We start from the raw sequence: 20,757 nt of genomic DNA on the forward strand, positions 1-20,757 counted from the left end.
TCCTTCGGTAGGACCCCCTCGTTCGGACCCCTCGGTCGTGACATAGATTTTCCCTCGGCCCTAACATAGATTTGTCTCGGTCCGGACACAGATTTGCCTCGGCCCGAACATAGACTTGCCTCGGCCCATGATTTTGGCTAGGACCGAAGTTACTCGTTTTAAAATGAAATTTTGGGTGTGACATCAACAATCCAGCTTACAATCTGCCATGACAATAAGATATTTCAAAGAAGGTAGTTCAAAAAGATTCAAAGGAAATGATGGCAGGGCCTACAACAATGACAAAAGAAGAAATCTCTCATGTCACTACAATATGAAGGGTCATTCTAAAGAAGGATGTTATAGACTAATTTGTTTTCCAGATTGATGGGATAACAACAAAATGAAGAATGCTGTGAATTCAGTATCATTTGACAACAATGACAAAACAGTCTCTTTATAAGATCAAATGAAGATGATACAGGACATGATGAAAAGCTTAATTGAAGGGAATAATAGACCTGAAGCTAACCTGTATACTAAAAATAAAGAAATCAACTTCGAAGCAGGTAAGTTTTCTAGACTCAATCTTTATTTTATAACTGATATATAATTTACAATGAGTTTAAATATTTCAAAGAAATTATGGTTAATAGATTCAGGGGCTAGTACACATGTTTGCAATAATAAAAAATTGCTTTTTGATATTAAGAAAACAGAACATGAAATTGATTTACTTTTAGCTGATGGATTTAAGAAGACAATAAATGAATCTGGTAGTCTCAAATTAAATGATAGATTGATTCTTAAGGATGTGTTATTTGCTCCAGATTTCAAGTATAATCTAATATCAATTACAAGATTAATTGCAGATGAAAAAGTTAAATGCATATTTTCTGAAAATGGATGTTTTATGTAGGGCCCTGAATTAGATGATATCCTTGAGCTTGACAAACGTGTAGGAAACTTGTATTTATATTCCATAGTTACTGATTTCCTTAAAAATTCTAATAGTGATGTTGAAACTTCATTTTCTACCTTAGATTCTAAAACTGTGCATTATAGATGTGGACACCCTTCTAATGAAGTTCTTAGAATATTGTTTCCTTCTCTTATCAATAATATGGATCATTATGAAACTTGTCAAATTTGTAAATCACATCGTTACCTTTTCATAATAGCACTTCATCTTCTAAAGAAAAATTCGATCTTATTCATATTGATATTTGGGGACCTTGTAAAGAAGAATCATACACTAAAACACCGTTTATTCTTACAATTATAGATGACTACTTTAGATGCACTTGGACTTTTGTAATTTCTGATAAAACTGTTGTTGAAAAAATTCAAACTTTTTATTTAATGATCAAAACTCAATATTTAAAGAACATTAAAATCATTAGAAGTGATAATGGAATTGAATTTGTGAATTCAAAATGCAATATGTTCTTTGAAGAAATGGGCATAATACATCAAAAGACTTGTGTATATTCTCCACAACAAAATGGAATTGTAGAAAGAAAGCACATACATCTAATTGAAGTAGCAAGATCTCTTTTAAAACATTCTAACCTACCGATCAAATTTTGGCCTTTTTATATCCTTACTACAACCTATATAATAAATAGAATGTCAACAAAAGTTTTGAATTTGAAGTCACCATTCTTCATGCTTAATAAGTGTGAAGCTAAATATGATGATTTTAATGTTTTTGGTTGCTTATGTTACATGAGAAATAATTTTCCACAAAAATCAAAATTTGAAGATAAAGACATAAAATGTGTCTTTACTGGATATCCTTCAAATCAGAAAGGGTATACTCTTTATCAGATTGAATCAGGTGATATTGTAGTTTCAAGAGATGTTGTTTTCTTTGAGAATATTCTACCTTTAAAAGAAGATATCAATGATCAATCAAAACTCAATAATATTAAAGAAATTAAGATAACAAATATTAACCTTGACAAAAATGATCAAAATAATGATTCATCTGAAATAATTCAAAAGAAAAGTACAAGAACTAAATATTCTCCAAATTGGATGCAAGACTTTATTGCAAATCATGTTAAATCAAAAGAAAATTTTGATCTAGATTACACTCCACAAACTTATCATTTTTATTCTTTGTACAAAGATCAAGAATATATAAACTCTTTATCTAACTTTGATCTAACCACAACTCCACTGGATTTCAAACAGGCATCTCAAGATCCAAAGTGGATAAAAGTAATGAATGATGAACTAAATGCGCTTGAATTGAATCAAACATGGGAGATAACTAAATGACCCAAAGGCATGAAAGCCATTGGTTGTAAATGGGTCTATAAAAGCAAACTTAATTCTGATGGTACTTTAAACAAATGCAAAGCGCGTTTAGTTGAAAAAGGTTTTAATCAAAAGGATGGTATTGATTTCCATCATTGTTTTGCACCAGTGGCTAAGAGTGTAACTGCAAGATTGTTAATTGCTTTAGCAGCCTCAAATAGATGGATCTTGAATCAAGTTGACATAAATAATGCATTTCTTCATGGAAACTTAGAAGAAGATATTTTTATGAAAATTCCGCAAGGTCTAAACAATGTTGATAACACAAACATGGTCTGTAAATTAAGAAAAAGTCTTTGCGTTTTGAAACAAGCATCAAGGCAATGATATAATGAAATATCTATTTTTTTTATTGATACCGGTTTCACAAAATCACAACATGATCATTGTTTATATTTTAAACAAAATAGTGTGAATATGATTGGTCTAGTAATATATGTTGATGACTTGTTAATAACAGGGAATGACTATGAAAATATCAAAAAGATCAAACATATGATTGATACTAAATTTCCTATCAAAGATCTTAAAAATGCAAAGCTTTTTTTGGGTCTTGAAATTGTACAAAATGATCTTGGTATTTATGTAAACTAAATAAAATATATTCTAGATTTATTACATGATACGGGTCTAATGGGTTGTAAACCCACAAACACGTCAATGATTAAAGGCATAAAATTTGAAGATGAAACTCAAGATATATTATGTGATCCTTCTAAGTATAGAAGGATAATTTGGAGACTTCTATATTTAAACTACACTAGACCAAATATTGCATATGTTGTTCAACAATTATCTCAATTCATGCAAAAATCTCTCTTATGTCATTGGAATGCAGCTTTGTACTTAGTTAAATATTTAAAAGGTACAACATCATTGGGTATTGTTTATCCATATGAAAATGATTCTTCCATAATTGCATATTCTGATTCTAATTGGGGATCTTGTGTTGAAACAAGAAAATCTATAACAGGTTATTATATATGTTTTGGTAAATCAATCATATCTTGGAAAGCCAAGAAACAAGCAACTATTTCTAGATCTTCTGCAAAATTACCTACAGTTTGTGAACTTCAATGAATTTCCTATATTATTAATGACATGAATTTTAAATTAAAGTTACCAATATCTTTATATTGTGATAATAAAGTTGCCATACACATATCTAAGAATCCGATTTTTCACGAAAGAATTAAGTATATTGACATAGATTGTCATGTAGTTAGAAATCAATATTTGGATGGTTTTATTCAACTTTTTCATGTGCAAACAAAGAAACAAGTTGCAAATATTTTCACGAAAGCATTGGATTTTTCTCAATTTCAAGACCTTCGCTCATGCTTATTTCTTCAAGATATTCATTTTGAGGGAGGAGTATTGAGATAAGTTATATATTTAGTTATTAGTTTATACTAATAATCTTTATTTTTTTTATAATTACAGATTTAATATTTTCAGTTTCAAACAAGACTTTATAAAGTTTATTCTCTTTCTTTAAGTTATAATATTAGTTCAAGGACTCATTTATAGTTTTTACCATATGAGGATCGGATATGTCCCGATCCCCAATTCTTAGATTCATAATGTAACAAAGACTTTGGGTTTTCATCAATCAATACATACCACTGTTCTTCATCTTTCTTTCTTGAATTCTTGTTTAATTTCTTGATTAAAGTTCAACACGATTGCTCAAAATGTCCTAAACTAATTACAAAAAGATTCTTCATATATACTATTTGATGCAATTGATAATCTAATTGCTATTGTAATTTGAGCAGTTTTCACGTGTGATGATATTTTGATGTTTATTTGTTAAGTTGTTGGGTATTGAAAAATAGATGGCTAATGCTACTATGTTTATAAGTAGAAATGAAAATAAACCTTATGTTTATAATTGTTTCTTAATAGCCTTATTTGATCATCTATCCAAATAACCAGGCTTTTTAAGTCACAATGAAAATAAATAAAATGGATGGCATTTGGGTGATGATTTGAATGATTCAAGAAGTGATTGTTATTTGGAAATAATCTCAAATAACCCACTTCAAACTAGGCCTAAACCCATTTCAATAGTTTGGAGCATCCGAAAATTTGTAATAAAAAATGGCTTGGTGTGTTTATTTGGGAACTATTTGCTCTGCTCCAAAATATGAATCAATTACACTTGACAGCCATTTGGAAATATCTATAGAAGATTCCCACTAGTTTAGAGATTGCTTCAAAGGGCAATAGATTGGACATGTATTGAGTAGGCAACTCTTTCCAGTTACTTCAAGTGTAGTTCGGTTATTGTAATGCTACATAACACCTTAAAATCCTGATGGTGATTGGTTTTAACAGGTTTGAAGGAATAATTTTTGGGGAGATAATTAGATGGATTTGTAGCTCAATAAGGTAAAAAACTACTGCGAGGACAAATATAATGAACTTTGTGATGCAATTAGCTCAAATATTTGTGCAATTAGTTATCCTTATAATTACTCTATGCTACTAATTCTTCAAATTTTGAGTTGTGTCATGGTAAAAGGCGAAGATGTTAAGGAGAAGACTAACTTCACTTCTGGAAACTTCCATCCACAATGCTTTTAACTCCTCCAACACACATCAAATCAAATCAAATAAATCCATTGGCCAAACCCCAACGATAATTTAAGATCCTTATTTGGGTCCCATAGTGCTAGCTGGAGCTTATAGCCTTTTGGCTCTGAATGATCTGAGAGATAATAAAGGAGCGACAAAGTAGAAGACACGCAAGGGTCGGGGAAGGGGAAGACTACTGGAAGAGGTCATAAGGGTTGTCAGAAAGTGAGAGGGACATTGAAATTTGGGTTTGAAGGTGGCCAAACTCCTCTCAGGCAGCGGTCTGCCAAAACGCGGTTTTAAGAATCCGTTTAGCCTCACCTTTCAGGTCCCTTTGTTTCTTCTTATAAACTTATGTGCTGATGGATGTTGTAATGTAGAAATGATTTATAGCTTGAGTAGTTTGGGTATACATAAGATATATAAAAACATAATATCCTAGTACATCGTAGGTAGTGATGTGTTCTGTAAGTATTGGAAAATGGAAAATGGAAAATGGAAAAAGAGGAATCAAATGAAACATTTCTCCATCATTTGCGAGTTCCAGCTTAAAAACTAATACATTGGTTATCTCTGAAGCTAAAGGTTAAGAATAATCATGTCTTTGGAAAATGTATTGTTAAAAAAAGAATTTGACTCAATTTTCTTCCATTAACAGAATTAGCTCTATTGTAAGAGTGTGTACTTATTGGTCGTAAGACACTTTCAATGTTTTTTTGAGACATGCGGTGATTGGTCGTTTGAAAAGTGAATTCAAGAGGTGATTGTGTGGGTAATCTAGGATTTACCTTTCTCATTCTTGCTAAATATTTGGAAAAGAGTCTTAAGATGCGTTTCTCCATCATTTGTGTTTCAGCTTAAAAGGAGGTCATATGTTGGTTATCTCTAAAGCTACAGATTTAGGAATAATCATGTGTTTGGAAGATATTGTATTGTTAAAAGAAGAATTTGAGAAGATTTTCCTAACCCTTATCAGAACTAGCTCTATTGTAAAGAGTGGGTACTAATTGGTCGTAAATTAGACAGTTTCAATATCTTCTGAAACATTTGGTGATTGTCTTTACGTTTGAAAAGTGAATTAAATGGCAATTGTGTGGGTTATCTAGGATTTACCTTTGTCATTCTTGCTAACTATTTGGAAAGGAGAATGTTAAGATGCCATTGATATAACTGAAAATTTAGTGTTGAATGTTGAAAACTAAATACCAAATGAGTCATGCATCTGAAAAATAAATGTTGAGTTAACCAAATAAGAATATAAAATTTCATGTATTTGTTATGCAAGTTGATTTGATCAAATGTGTAACTATTTTAAGTTGATTAATTTTCAGTGTTAAAGTTGTCTTTTGAATACTTTTACTTGATTAACGAGTTAAGTTATTTTTATACCTTATTGAATTAAGTCAAAATATCTAAGCTTAATTTTAAACTTCATTTGAGCTAAATCTAATTAACTTAATTCAAGTATCAAATTAACTTAATTCAAGTATGCACTTAATTATTTAAATTAAGTGATAAGTTGTGTTATCAAACACTATATTAGTTAAATTTATGATAACATAGTTTCCTTTGTTTAATCTTGTGACCTCGTAGCTTGTTCTTTAGGTGTTCAGCCTGTGGGATTGGGAAAGGTTGCAACACTTATAAATGCAGTGAAGATAGATTCTTCTGAGTTGATTACCATGAAAATCTTGAAGGTAACATAATTTTCTTTTGGTTATGGCATGTTTGTTTTTATGTTCTTTTTTCTGGGAGAGACGAGAGTTTCATAATTATCACAATAATAGGATGCTTTCGCCGTAGGAAAATAGATAAGAGATGGTGTCAAACTGATGGGACGTGGTGCTAAACTTATTCAATGGCCTATTCACTTGGAGATGATTATCTGAAAACTTCTTGTGTGCTTTTTTTTCTTTTGTAACAAAAATGTGAGTTTAATGCAAAACACATGAAAACACCATTCAATCAAGCTTTCTCATCTGGGTGAGTTTTGGTTTCAAAACAGGATGATCTGAAGTTAGTTGGGTCTGGATTTAGAAGTAAATTTGAGTTATTATGATGATCCAAATGTGGTGGTTAAAAAGAGAAAGAAAACAAAGTAATATTGTGTGTAAAGATTTCAAGAGTGACTGAACGGGCAAAAGGTGTTGTTGAGGAAGCTGGTGGAACAGTGATGAAAGTATACTAAAACGAATTAGGGTTTCAAGCACTTATGAAGTCGGAGTGGTTTGAAAAGAAGGGAAGATTGTTGCCTAAAGCGGCCAGACCACCTCATAAGCAGAAAGATAAAGTGGATAGCATAGAAAGACTCCTAGTCCCAACAAAGCCAATTCCTTTTCCACCCAAGGAGAAAAAAGTTGATCATCCAATGGCTAATTGACAATAACAACTTCTTTCTATCAATCAAAGCCTTGTTTCCATTGAGAAACTAGGATGATGAAGTAATGGGATTTTGATTTCTCATCTGAATTACATATTTTCATCGTTTGTATTTAAAAATAAAAAAAATGTGACAACGGATTAAGTATATATAATGCGAAAACATACTTAACCAGGCGCAAAATTTGTCACCTGACGGATGCGAATTCAGAACATCAGGGCGAGTAGAGAAATTTGACGAAATAACCCTGATAATAGGGTTATTTCCAAAAATAACAGGGAAATTAAATTTTGCAAAATTAACCTTTTGCCCCTGGCAAAAGACCAATATACTCCCTCGCAAAAACTTCATTCTTCTCTTCTTTCTCTATCCTTTCTCTCTTCGGCCACTCTACTCCCCTTTCTCTCTTCTTCTCCCTCAGCACGCAATGGCGCAACGAGGCAACGAGAGGACCGCAACGATTCGTCCAAGCAAATGTCTGCTTCTTCTACTTCCCCTCCCGATGTCTGCTATCCCCATCCGTCGAACTATAGACCCCGACGACTTCATCAAACTGCATCTTCAACAAACGCAAATGAGAATTGAGTGTTATCAGTTTGATATTGAGGGTATTGAGTTATCAGTTTGAGTATATTGAGTGTTATCAATTGGGATCGCATTACACAAAATACAAAGTATGATAGAAATAAAATTATAGATTAAAATATATTAGTAAAGTAGTTATAGTGTAGTGGTATTTATTCTCGCTTGTTACACAAGTGATCAGGGTTCGATTTGATCACTTGTATGATAAACAAGAATAATTACAACTACTTTCTTACCTATTTTAATTTATCATTTTATTTCTATCATATTTTGTGTGGACGCAAAGTATATAGTTTGCGCAGGCACAAGATGCATTTGCGTAGGCGCAAGATGCATTTGTGCAGGATGCTATCGTTCAACTAAATTTAGCGTGATGGAATCGTTGGGTGTTACAGTTCGGTGGATGGGGATAACAGACGTCGGGAGGGGAAGTAGAAAAAGTAGACGTTTGCTTGGACGACTCGTTGCGGTTCCCTCGTTGCATCGTTGCACGCTGAGGGAGAAGAAGAGAGAAAGGGAAGTAGAAGGAGATTTTTGCCAGGAGATATATTGGTCTTTTGCTAGGGGCAAAAATCAATTTTGCAAAGTTACTCCCCTGACATTTTGTTCAAATTTTCTTGTGAGTATTCACTCATTATTAATTTCTCTTTGTCCAATTGCCTTTCAAATACTGTAAACAAATATTTCACTTCATAAATGGGAATGAATGTGATTTTAATGAGATTCCAACCTCTTTGTATTCCAAATTTGTGATTTTGAATTATTTAAATAACCCAAAACTTAAATAACACAAAACATCAAAATAATGATGGTTGGTTTCATATAATAAATAAATAAAAATGGATTAGATATGTGACATGCTATTGTCATCTTTTTATTATGGTATTTTTATAATAAAATTGAACATGATATCTTATATAGGGAAATTTGACGAAATGACCCTAATAATAGGCCTAAATGCGGAAAGTGTGAGGGCGTATATTAAATAGCGCTGGTGACCCTATTTTTTTTAATCACAATTATATTCTTACGTAACGCAACTCCAGTTGCGTGACGCAACTCCAGTTGCGTGACGCAACTGAAACCCTATAAAATCATATATTTTTTTCATTTTTGATTCATTTTCTCTCTCATCTCGGTCTTCTCCACCGTAAACCCTAATGGCGGAGAAGACATTCTCTTCTTTTCATCGGCGAAGAACAAATCGAAGAGGCACCATTCCACTATATTTAATGGCGTAGAGCTGCGAAGAACTTCCAACGGCAAACTGCGGCTCCAACGGCGAACGACGACGGCCAAAGATAAAATTTCCACTATATTCGTTATATTCGTTTATATTTTGTGTTGATTTCGTTTACATATGATTGTTTGTGTTTATTTCGTTTATAGAACGTCATTTATTCGCCCTTATTCATTGAATGCAGGTTGGTTGCGTCATGCAGTTGCGTCACGCGGGTGTGTCACGCAGTTGCGTTGCGTCACGCGGGTGCGTCACGCTGGCACATGTCAAAATTATTTGGATTTTATAAAACCCAAATAAACCTCGACGACTATTCCTACTCTCTCTCTCTCTCTCGCACCTACCTCGACGACGCACCTGCCTCGACGACTCTTCCTGCTCGTCTTCGTCTTCTCGTTCATTCATCGACTTCATCAGGTTAGTGTTAGTTATGTTGGTTTTTTTTAGAGTTTAACTTTGTTACGTCTTCCGAAATGGTTTAGGGTTTATGTTAGGGTTTAGGGTTGCGTCTTGCTTACAAATGGTTCATGTATGGTTTATGTTAGGGTTTAGGTTGCGTCTTACTTGTAAATGGTTCATGCATGGTTTATGTTAGGGTTTAGGGTTGCGTCTTTCTTGCAAATGGTTCATGCATGGTTTATGTTAAGGTTTAGGGTAGCGTCTTGCGGTTGCGTCACGCGGGTGACAGTTGTTTCTAGCTATTGACGGTTGATTATCCTTTGTTTATATTCATTGTAAAAGGTTTTCACAAACATTGTTGTTTTTATTATCCCTTTTGTAGATGGAAGACTCCATGGTTTCTAATTTTCTTGGTAAGATTTCATTGAAATATGTCATAGCCCTAAAAAAATATCTGATAGGTTTGTAACGATGGATCTTATGGAGAGGGCTCTAAATTCCCGATGTCAGTATTTATTGAAAGGAGTCCCAGACTTGTTGTTCTCAAGAACAATTTTACATCAGATGCTGCTTCAGAAGGTTAAGTCTAATTCGAATAGGATGATTTTCAACTTGAATGGGGAGGAACATACTTTTGGTATGAAAGAGTACGCTTTGATTATAGGCCTCAACTTCGACAGATTGCCTGAATACAAAGATGAATGCCGAGGTTGTCCATCCTTGCTGATAAAATATTTCAAAAGGAATATGACAGTTCGAATGCATGAGTTGGAATCTTGTTTTATGACATGCACCTATAAGGAAGATGCATGGAAGATCAGGCTGATATGCTTGATTTGCCAATAGCTCTTCTCATTTGACCCAAGACGGATTTTAAATGTCAAAATCATCCATATGGTTGAAGATGTTGAAGATTTCCTCCGATTTCAATGGGGAAAGTTGTCCTTTAGATTCACCATGAGGGGCCTTGACTAGGACATGAAACGCCACAGGTCCTTATATATGTCCAGGAAAGGGAGTGGAGTTACTAATTCTTTTTCTTATAACGTTTATGGGTTTGTACAAGCACTACAAGTGTGGAACTGTGAGGTTATCGAAAACTTTGTCCCTAGATTCGCCACAAGGAAGAATGTTGATGGCCCTTTTTGCCCAAGGATACTATTGTATCAATCCAAAAGGAAGAACACATTTCAGGAGGTACAATCTGCCCTTAATAGCTCTATGTTGTCTACGATGGAAGAGTTCTCCATGGAGAAGAGATTGTACAGTGGGGAGGATTTTAAACAAATTGACAATTCATTCAATGATTTGTTTGAGGGAGTTACTGATGGGGGGAGAAAGAGAAAGGCTGAAGCGGAATCAGATGAAGATGAAGATGTTGATGAAGATCAAGATGAAGAACTTACTACTGTCCAACCTTCCAAGAGGAAGAGAAATGTTGAATATGATGTATCCCCCAGCAAAGCAGCCACCAAGCATCGTAGGCGGCCTCCCCTAGTTCCATTAGTCCTCCATCCGCAACTTCAGAACCTGCATCATCACCAACATCTCTTGTTCGATGTATACGTCATGAGATAAAGAAGGATGTCGAAGAGATAAAGAAAGATGTCGAAGAGATGAAGAAAGATGTAGAAGAGATGAAGAGAGACATAAGAGACATCAAAGTGAATCAACAAAACAACTTTATTCTGTTTGAAAAGATGATTCTCAGTCTGAGCAACCAGTTCGCCAACCATGTCACCAACCAGGTAAGTCGCCAGCCTTTTGAGCTTTCACAGAGAACCATTTGGTTGCTACAATATTAGATAAAAAAATGTTATGTTTGGTTGCTGCGTCATGCGGGTGCGTCACGTAGGTATCCAGAAATAACATTAACACTAACAAGTTCATTCTAAGCTAATGGCTCGTACAGTTGAGATGATGGCTCGTATAGTTAAGATGATGGCTCGTACAGTTGAGATGATGGCTCATGCTGCTGAGATGATGATGGCTCATGCTGCTGAGATGATGATTGCTCATGCTGTTGAGATGATGATGCTCTTACTCTTGTAGTAGATGGTACAGGCATCACTACTTTGCATGTTGCCCTATTGTGTCCTAGACCTGCACATGAGCTGTATCGTCTCGGGACCTTACGGACTTCACCTTGGGATGTCCTACGCTTAGTTTGTGGTCACCCTTTCTTAACCTTTACAGGTGGTTTTAGACACACGCGTTGTTTGATAATATCGGGAACATCCCAATTCTCTTCATCACCAACCGGATAACATGTCTCCGCATATGCATTCAACCAAGATACAGTTGTGTAATATCTATGAGAAGGAAAATAAAACGATTAAAAAATAGGTTAAATAAATTGAATTTTTGAGTTGAATAATACCTTGAGCATAAGTCATAAGAAACCACATTCCGGTGACGGGCAGCCACCAATGCATGCATACAAGGAAAATTAGAGACTTCAAATACCCTACAAGTACAGTCCTTGTCCTTCAAATTGACTTTAAAATGGGACTCATTATCATGCACATATAACTCGAATCGGTTAAGGGATGATATAGTATAGAATCTGGCCTTCTCAAAACCCTCACATAATAACTTTTCATACGTTGGAGATAAAAATTCTTGGTGGTTGGACGCTTTTTCTATTCTATCATTAAACCATACTTGTAATGTTGTTCTTAAAGACTCAGCCATTGCTGAAATGTGATACTTTATGGCTTCCCTGCATTGACTATTAAAATTCTCAGCATAATTGCTTGTGTGTTGATTGTATTGCTTACTGGGGAAATATGCTCTACTCCATCTTTGAAACCCAATTTCTTCAAAATAGGCAGTAATCCTATGATCTTTAACCCTGATCTTGTCAAAAAACCGATTAAAGTGGGGGATAGTGTACGCACGAGAAGTCATACCAAACCCCACATGACAACTATCTGTTTTGAATTTGGCCATAATATTCATATTTATGTGATATGTGCATGCACCGTGGTCTGCTTCTGGAAAAACAACACACAAGACATTGGCGATGATTGGGTGTCTATCGGATACGAAGACGAGATCATCAACTAATCCAATTGCTTCTATAAGTTTTTGCATAAAATAAGTCCAAGAGTTATTATTCTCTGAATCAACAACGCCGAATGCAACAGGATATAGTTGTTCATTCGCATCTAATGCAACAACCACCAATAGTTGACCTTCCACCTTGTGCTTGAGAAAACTAGTATCAACGCACAATACGGGACGACAAAAGGCTTTGAAACCCCTAATTGAGAGACCTAGAAACATGAACATATACTTGAAGTGGCCGAGCTTGTCTGTCTGAATATCTGTTATGGTACCCGGATTATTCTTCTCCAACATGTATAAGTATGAAGGCAATTTTCCATAGGAATCCTCTACCGTTCCTCGCACCGCCATTAAAGTCTCCAAGCCTTATTATAAGTCAAAAATATCCCATAAGCTGATTGCATGTCTTCAATTATTTTCTTAGGTAAGTGGTTATGGTGATGGTCCATGTACTTACTCTTCATGCACTGCCCAATAACCCATGCCGGTGTTTGTATTTTTTCTCCGACCTCGACAAAACTGAGCATTGAGTGTTGTTGATTGAATTTCCGAATCTCAAACATCTCAGAAAACTTACCTTTCACAGCACGCAAGTTCCAATTGCATGTCTCATCCATACATTTCACATACCAAAGATGTTTTCGTGACTTCATCACTTTGAATTCAAAATGATAAGTCATCGCATATTTATATATCGTCAGTTGAAGTTCTTTTTTATTATCAAACAACGCACCGACTTTCAATACGGTTTCACTAGTTAATTCCAATGCAAATGAAGGGTTTGTCGGTGATAGGTCTGTCGGGTCTGTTGATGGGGTACCCATAGATGCTCTTGCACTAGATAGTGTACCCATTGATGGTGTTGCACTAGATGATATATCCATTGATGGTTTTCCACTAGATGGTGTACCCATTGACGCTCTTGCACTAGATGATGTAGGTATTGATGATTGATGCGACGTGCGTGCAATTGCTGGTGCAGGACTAGTAGTAGCTTGGAAGTCACTAACCCGTTCATAATTAAAGTCACTAACCCGTTCATAATTAATCAGTTCATGATGAGCCCGTTCATCTTCTTCTCCTCCTCCTTCATTTTCACTTTCAAATAAAATCTGTTGAGAAACAACTCGAGAAACAACTCCAAGTATAGTTTTTTTAGTAAATAGTCGTAGTGCACTATCTTGACTTGGGTACTTCTCTACTAATGAGACACACAATGGTGATGAAGGTGACGAACTGCAACCCGAAATTAACCGTGTTAAATAGATGCCCACATCATTATCTCGCTCAATAATAACATGGAGAAGTTTTGCAGAAGGATCATACATGACTTCAATCACTAAATCATATGTAGACTTTTGCACGTTAATCGCCTCATAGATGATATCAACTAATTCGGCAAATATAGTACATTGGGGTATATCCATAGTTTTGCATGATTTTGCACAGAAAGACCTAATACCATCAGCTACAATTTTCCACTCTCCATTATACACAATAAATTCGTCAGCAAATACTTCAACTGCAATTGAAAAAAAATGATACTATCAATCGAGAGACACAACCGTAACAATGAAATGCAAGTACTAACTATAAATGGTCTGGTCGCGTGACGCACCTACGTCACGCACCCGGATTCCGCCGCAACTGTGACATTTACTTAATCAATCCCTAATCCCTAAACCCTAACAAACAATGCGTTCAAAGAAAGAAATTAAGGAAGGAGGAAGCATACCCGTAGCAGCAGACATCCTTCCTTCGTTGGGATTCCGACGTCTTCGTCGGGGGTCGTCATCGGGGGTCGTCGTCTTTTTAGAGAGAAGGAGAAGAAGGGGAGAAGGGGAAGTGAAAAGAGAGAACAAGGAAGAAAGAAATGAAAAGAAATGGGAAGAACTGGAAATTTTCTAATTATATAGCAAGGGCATTGTGGACTTTTCACAATGCACTCGGGTGCATCACGCAACTGGAGGATGCGTGATGCAATAGGGGCATTTTCGTCAAAAAAAAAGGGTCACCAACGCTATTTAATTTATGTGCTAACACTTTTCCTATTTAGGTCTATTATTGAGTTCATTTAGTCAAATTTCCTCTTATATGAACTATTTGATATATATATGATTTTTTTAAGAGAGAATTTTTTTTATTATATAATTTCTTTTATTATGATAATTTCTTTTTTAACAGATATTCATCCCATACTCTCCTATATTAAGACATTTATAGGTAGAATGATCAATTTTGATTTTTAAATAAAATTTTATTATCTTGAGTTATCATTGGAATATTCACGTTTTATTATCTATAAGACCATTAAAACAAATATATTTAACTATATCTATTGAAAATAAAAAAAAATTAAAAATAATATATATTATTTTTATATTAAATAAGTTAGAAATTAAATAATAAATTTAAATGTCATACTAGTGGTCCAAAATAAAAAAATAAATAATCTGTTAGTATAATAATAAATTATGATCTAAAATATAAATTATGTTTTAAAAGATTTTTCAAAGAAATAATATTTCAATTTTCAAATAATTCTATATTTATATATATATATATAAATTCCAAAAGTGCCTTGGCGCACCTAGGGCTGCACCAGCTAGCTGTGTGCTTGTACTAGTACTACTACTCTTGTGATTCATAAAATCTATTTGCCGGCGGCTGTGCCGGAAGTCCCTTGTACTAGTACTACATTCATCAGTGGCCACTGTAACTGCAAACCCCCCATAGAGAAGGAATGGCCGCGGCATCAATGGATCTCTCTCTCACAAGCTTTGTCCTACCTAATCGTGCTTCCATTTTCACCTCAAGGAACGCCCGGGTATTTACAATCAGATGCTCTTCTTCTCCTTCTCTCCCCATGGACGCCGCTTCAGCTCTTGGTAAGACTCCATTTTCTCAGACCCATTTCTAGAAATGCCTTCTTTTCCCAATTGCATGACTAATATTGCCTAAGTAAGTTAAATGATGAGAGTTTATGAATTGGTCTCCGTAGGGTTGGCTGAAAAGCCATGGAAGACGGCTGATGCGAGGCTTGTTCTTGAAGATGGTTCAGTCTGGAAGGCCAAGTCTTTTGGTGCTAAAGGAACCCAAGTTGGTGAAGTAGTATTCAATACTTCCTTAACAGGGTATAAACTCTGCCTTCACTGTCTTTGTTTTCTAGCACTTACTTAACTCGTTGATTTTTAATGGTTAATCATGAGAGGCTTTGAAAATCTCTAAAGCTTTGTTTCATTTAACATAGTTATTTTTCTTGGAGTTGAGGAATTCTGTTAACTGAGTAATATATTTTTCTGGATAGTGGAATTTTCCGGTATTAAGGTTTTGGAAGAATCAACATACAGTAGCTACAATTGAGACTTCTCTTGAACAAATCATTTCATCTTCTTTGCTTATGATCTTCTATTGGTTGATCCATGCTTTTTTTTGCAAATTATCTTTGAAACTCAGGGCTGGTTTGATGAAGCCTTATCCCATCATCAATCACTTTATCATACAAATAATCGATTAAACTACTAGAATACTCTTCTTCTATTTTTTTTTTTAATTTTCAAATCATCCACTTATGTGTTTTCACCTACAATTCAAAGGGGCATATTGGACAATACACAAAATACCCGATTATACTGTTTTTTCTTAACTAATCCAACTTTGATGTATTCTCCTTTTGACAAAATAAGTTTTGTCGTTACGACAGTTCATCACCTTCCCGTTTTGATTGATTTGTTGCAGATATCAAGAAATACTTACAGACCCAAGCTATAATGGACAGTTTGTGTTGATGACAAATCCACATATCGGAAACACTGGCATTAATTTTGGTGAGCAATATTGATTTCTTAAATCATTTAGATATAAACTGTTAATCTAATTGTAAACCATGACGTCGCAGATGATGAAGAGTCGAGCAAGTGCTTCCTTGGAGGTTTAGTAATAAGAAGTTTAAGTATCAGGTATTTATATGTATATATATATATATTATTACTTCCTTTCATAATTAATGTTCATCCTAATATCCATTCCAATATAAAATTGTCACATATTATAATCTTGTTATAGTTAAAATCAATTAACATAAAAAAAAAAAATGATTTTTCAGTACTTCAAACTGGAGATGTACGAAACCTCTAGGTGATTACTTGGCCGAGAGGAACATTATGGGAATTTGTAAGTAGTCAATTTTTAAGCCTTCAATATGCTTTGACAGTTTGTCGAGTCAAATAGTTTTAAAATTTTTATGGCTGCTGAATATCTCTATTTATGGGGTGGCTGCTGATGTTCAAAAGATGACGTTGATACACGTGCCATAACATGTAGACTGAGACAAGATGGAAGTCTTATAGGCGTGTTAAGCACTGAAAATGATAAATCGGACGAACAACTTTTGGAGATGTCTCAGAATTGGAATATAGTAGGTAAGGATTTTATTTCTTAATCAAAATGTTAGTAAAGATGTCTCCATTGTGTTTCATGATCATAGAAGATTAAGAGCTTGTTTCCTGTAGTCTTTTTATAAACAAAACCAATTTTGTTTTTTGAAAAGAACCTTGTTTGATGCAAAAGTGAATTATTTTGATAAATGAATAAAATTTTGTATTAATATTTTTCTAAATGTTATAAAAAATAAAGTAAGGGTAATTTGATATTTTGGTTGATGGTTTGAGAAATGATGGGATAAGGGGTTGTTTGGATTAAATCCAAATAGGCCTTCATCAAACAAGACTGAAGTTTTTATGGTGATGATATTCTTGGCTGTTTTCTTCAGGTGTTGATTTAATAAGTGATGTTTCCTGTCGGATTCCTTATGAATGGAAAGACAAAACTGATAATGAGTGGGACTTCAACTCTGTCGGGAGAGATGGAAAAACCTTCCATGTTAGTTTTTCTGTTTTAGCTTCTTTCTTTTTTTCTGTTAAAGTTAATAATCTCTGTGTGCCATTTCAAAAGAACAAGCTAATATAGATTAAGAAATAAATATATTGAACACATCACATAGATTTGAAGCAGACAGGCTTGATCTAATATAATGCGAAAAACTTAAAAAGATTTCACCACTATGTATTGATTGATCTCCTTTGTGCCCTTCACCAACCACAAGCACATCTTTTTTCCATGCCATTAAAGTCATTCTTTACAGCCAGATGTGTCATAAAGTATATAAAAAATCTGCCCCTTGAAATCTTCTTTCCCTTTGTATTTGAGAACGAAAAACATGTTTTGAAGAAAGTCTTTGAATGGTTGGTGCTTCTATCTTCCTAACACCCCTTGAAAACCGACACAAAAGACATATGCAAATCATCGTCTTCTTGTTCCTGACATAGATGACATATTTTTCATTTAACATTCCTTCATTTGGAGCATTTTCTCCTCATTGATAGCTTTATGTTAAACAAGACCAGAAAGAAAGGAGTTATCCTAACCGGAATAATTGGGTTCCAAAGCGTCCTATTGAAACTGGTCTCATTGCGCCTTTGTTAACAAATCACAGAAGCTCTTCACGCTCAAAACATTCCTTTACTCCCTCCATTGTGAACAATGTTTTGAACTAAAAAGAGTCTTTCTGTACCCGAACACTCAAGAAGTGCTGAATAAAACTGAAAATTAAGTAGTTAATGTTGAAAACAGAATTTTAAGTACTTGATCTGTAACTTGGTTTCATAAAATGTGGAACTAATGTCGGAAAGTACTTAAACGTTATTTTTATCTTTATAGTAACATAATTTGATTAATTTTTAAAGGTTAAAGTTGTCTTTTGTTAGATTTTATAATATTACTGAGTTAAATCATTCATAGGTTACAGATATCAACCAGATTTGTAGCTTAATTTGAGTTAAACCTAAACAAGAAGTTATTTAAATAACAATTATCAAATGAACTTAATTCAAATAAGGTGATTATTTAGATTAACGGATAAGTTGTGTTAACTATTGCCTAATATTCCATCCAATTCCCTCTTCCTAACAAAAATATTTAACAATTCCGGAATTTTTTTTCTGTATTAGTGATTGAACTGTAACAGCTTTTTTTTTCTTGCAAATGAAGTTCTAAATTGAACCATTCCATGACAATTGCGGTTCTCTTTTTGAGTATAGGTTATTGCTTATGATTTTGGAATCAAGCACAACATACTTAGGCGGTTAGCTTCATATGGCTGCAACATTACTGTAGTTCCTTCAACATGGTCAGCTGCCGAGACCCTGAAGATGAAACCTGATGGAGTTCTATTTAGCAATGGCCCAGGAGACCCATCTGCAGTTCCCTATGCTGTACAAACAGTCAAAGAAATAGTTGGAAAAGTTCCTGTTTTCGGAATATGCATGGGCCATCAGTTGCTTGGTCAGGCTTTGGGTGGTAAGACCTACAAGATGAAGTTCGGTCACCACGGTGGAAATCATCCTGTCCGTAATCTTCAAAGTGGATGTGTCGAGATCAGTGCCCAGGTAACTTTAAGTTTAGAAAATTACCATTCGGATTTTGTTTGTTTATGTCATTTAAATGACACATAATAGCAATAGTTCTAACAGTTGCATCTTATTTTAAAACCCAAAATATTGGAGGAAATAATAACATAAAAACAATTTTTACTTACCTAGAAGAATTTAAACTTCAGATATTGCAACACCTTCATTAAAGTGGATGATCATTGCAGTGTGATTCTGTGCTAGACTCCTATAGGTAAAGCTATGGTTTCCAAAAAAAAAACTTGACACCTAAGAATGAATCCCGACTAGCATCATTCCCACAAGATGCTCATTACAAACAATTACACCTAACAACATCCATCTCCACTTAGTCAATAACAGTCGCAACAACTATCACAAATTACGGTTATGAAACTGATCATTCAAGTAAAGGGAGATAAATTCCTGTAAATTCCTCTTTTAGAGCTTGTTTGATGTAGGTGGGGTTATTAGAAGGTTATGAAATCAAAATCTTGTTTGATGAAAAAGTAGGTGTTTGTGATTTGGATTAAATTACTGAAATATCTTTTTGTATTAAAAAAACAAGATCATTTTTTAATTTCGTTATTTTTCTTATCATATGATTGATTGAGCTATTAATCTTTTCTAGATTCAGAAATGTGGTGCCATTGGAATAGAATATTCTTGCATTATTGCCTTTTTTAATTGGTTGAATTGTTATAAAATCTCAACATGACCTGAGCAATATCCTCTCAAAGGCAATATCTTTCTAATCCAAGTCGAAAAAAATCCAAATTTTATTTATGTTTTCATATTTGGATTCAACAACATTATTGCCTTTTCTTATTGGTTGAATTGTTATAAACTTTCAACATGACCTGAACAATATCCCTCTCAAAGGCAATATCTTTCTAATCTAAGTTAGAAACAAGTTCAAAATTTTATTTATGTTTTTGTATTTGGATTCAACAACATTATTATTGTATGTTGTGGTTAATGTGCTTAGTAAAACAACAACTAAAGATGGACATGCATGGCTTTTAGACTTGTTAATGTTACATTTCCCATTTGGAAACGCTTATTGTTTCGGTATCTAGATCCATTTGAGTTTTCACAATTATAAATTAACGAGTGTTTTTGCGGACAGAACCATAACTATGCAGTGGACCCCTCATCACTTCCGGAAGGTGTGGAGGTGACACATGTGAATCTCAACGATGGAAGTTGTGCTGGTCTTGCCTCTCCTAAGCTAAAGCTTATGTCACTTCAGTACCATCCTGAAGCGTCTCCAGGACCCCATGATTCTGATTATGGTAAATATTCTTTTACTGTTGCTAAATTTGTGACATGATATTGAATATTTGTTATTCTTTTGTTGTTTTTTTGGCAGTTTTTGCTGAATTCATACAGCTGATGGAAAGAGAGAAGAGCGGTGTATGATCTGGGTTAAAATTGCTGGAAAAACATGGATGAATACTTTAGAAAAGAGTTATGTTGTTGAATTCAATTTTTGTTTTTGTTTTTGTTATTTGGTTATTATGGGATTGGATAAAACTGTAGAAGCAGCCTCTCTGTTGTGGGCCAAATTATGGTAAGTTTTTGGGCAATAAATATAAAATTTATTTATTTTTCAGTATTTTCCCCAATTCAAAAAAAGGAAACACATCCAAATTTCCAATGACAATATTGGTGTTCAGCTCACATATTACCACTACTATAATTTTTGTTTTACTATTATAATAATATATTGAACTTGTGTTTCCCAACTCACC

At 34.2% G+C, this 20,757-nt stretch overlaps 1 protein-coding gene and 1 pseudogene across 2 annotated transcripts; both read left to right on the forward strand.

Moving 5' to 3' along the window:
* The first annotated feature begins 466 nt into the window (after positions 1-466).
* Positions 467-7,264, forward strand: LOC124917805 (annotated as a pseudogene).
* Positions 7,265-15,187: 7,923 nt separating this feature from the next.
* LOC124917807 (carbamoyl-phosphate synthase small chain, chloroplastic-like) lies at positions 15,188-20,621 on the forward strand. Of its 2 annotated transcripts, XM_047458113.1 has the most exons (11): positions 15,204-15,254; positions 15,289-15,445; positions 15,559-15,691; positions 16,296-16,384; positions 16,456-16,516; positions 16,663-16,730; positions 16,850-16,978; positions 17,329-17,438; positions 18,656-19,003; positions 20,133-20,298; positions 20,376-20,621. In XM_047458113.1, exons 2-11 carry the CDS (start codon positions 15,301-15,303, stop codon positions 20,423-20,425), a joined length of 1,299 nt encoding a protein of 432 aa, XP_047314069.1. In that variant the 5' UTR covers positions 15,204-15,254; positions 15,289-15,300; the 3' UTR covers positions 20,426-20,621. The 2 variants fall into 2 exon arrangements, with proteins under 2 accessions (XP_047314068.1, XP_047314069.1); XM_047458112.1 differs by having other exon boundaries at positions 15,188-15,445.
* The last annotated feature ends 136 nt before the right edge of the window (positions 20,622-20,757 follow it).

This window comes from Impatiens glandulifera, unplaced genomic scaffold, assembly GCF_907164915.1.
Source record: "Impatiens glandulifera unplaced genomic scaffold, dImpGla2.1, whole genome shotgun sequence".
Lineage (NCBI taxonomy): Eukaryota > Viridiplantae > Streptophyta > Magnoliopsida > Ericales > Balsaminaceae > Impatiens > Impatiens glandulifera.

Coding starts and splice junctions, on each gene's coding strand:
- LOC124917807 (XM_047458112.1), top strand. CDS start 15,301: ATGGCCGCGGCATCAATGGATCTCTCTCTCACAAGCTTTGTCCTACCT. Junction 16,731..16,849: donor GAGGAACATTATGGGAATTT/GTAAGTAGTCAA, acceptor GATGTTCAAAAG/ATGACGTTGATACACGTGCC. Junction 20,299..20,375: donor ACCCCATGATTCTGATTATG/GTAAATATTCTT, acceptor TTTTTTTGGCAG/TTTTTGCTGAATTCATACAG.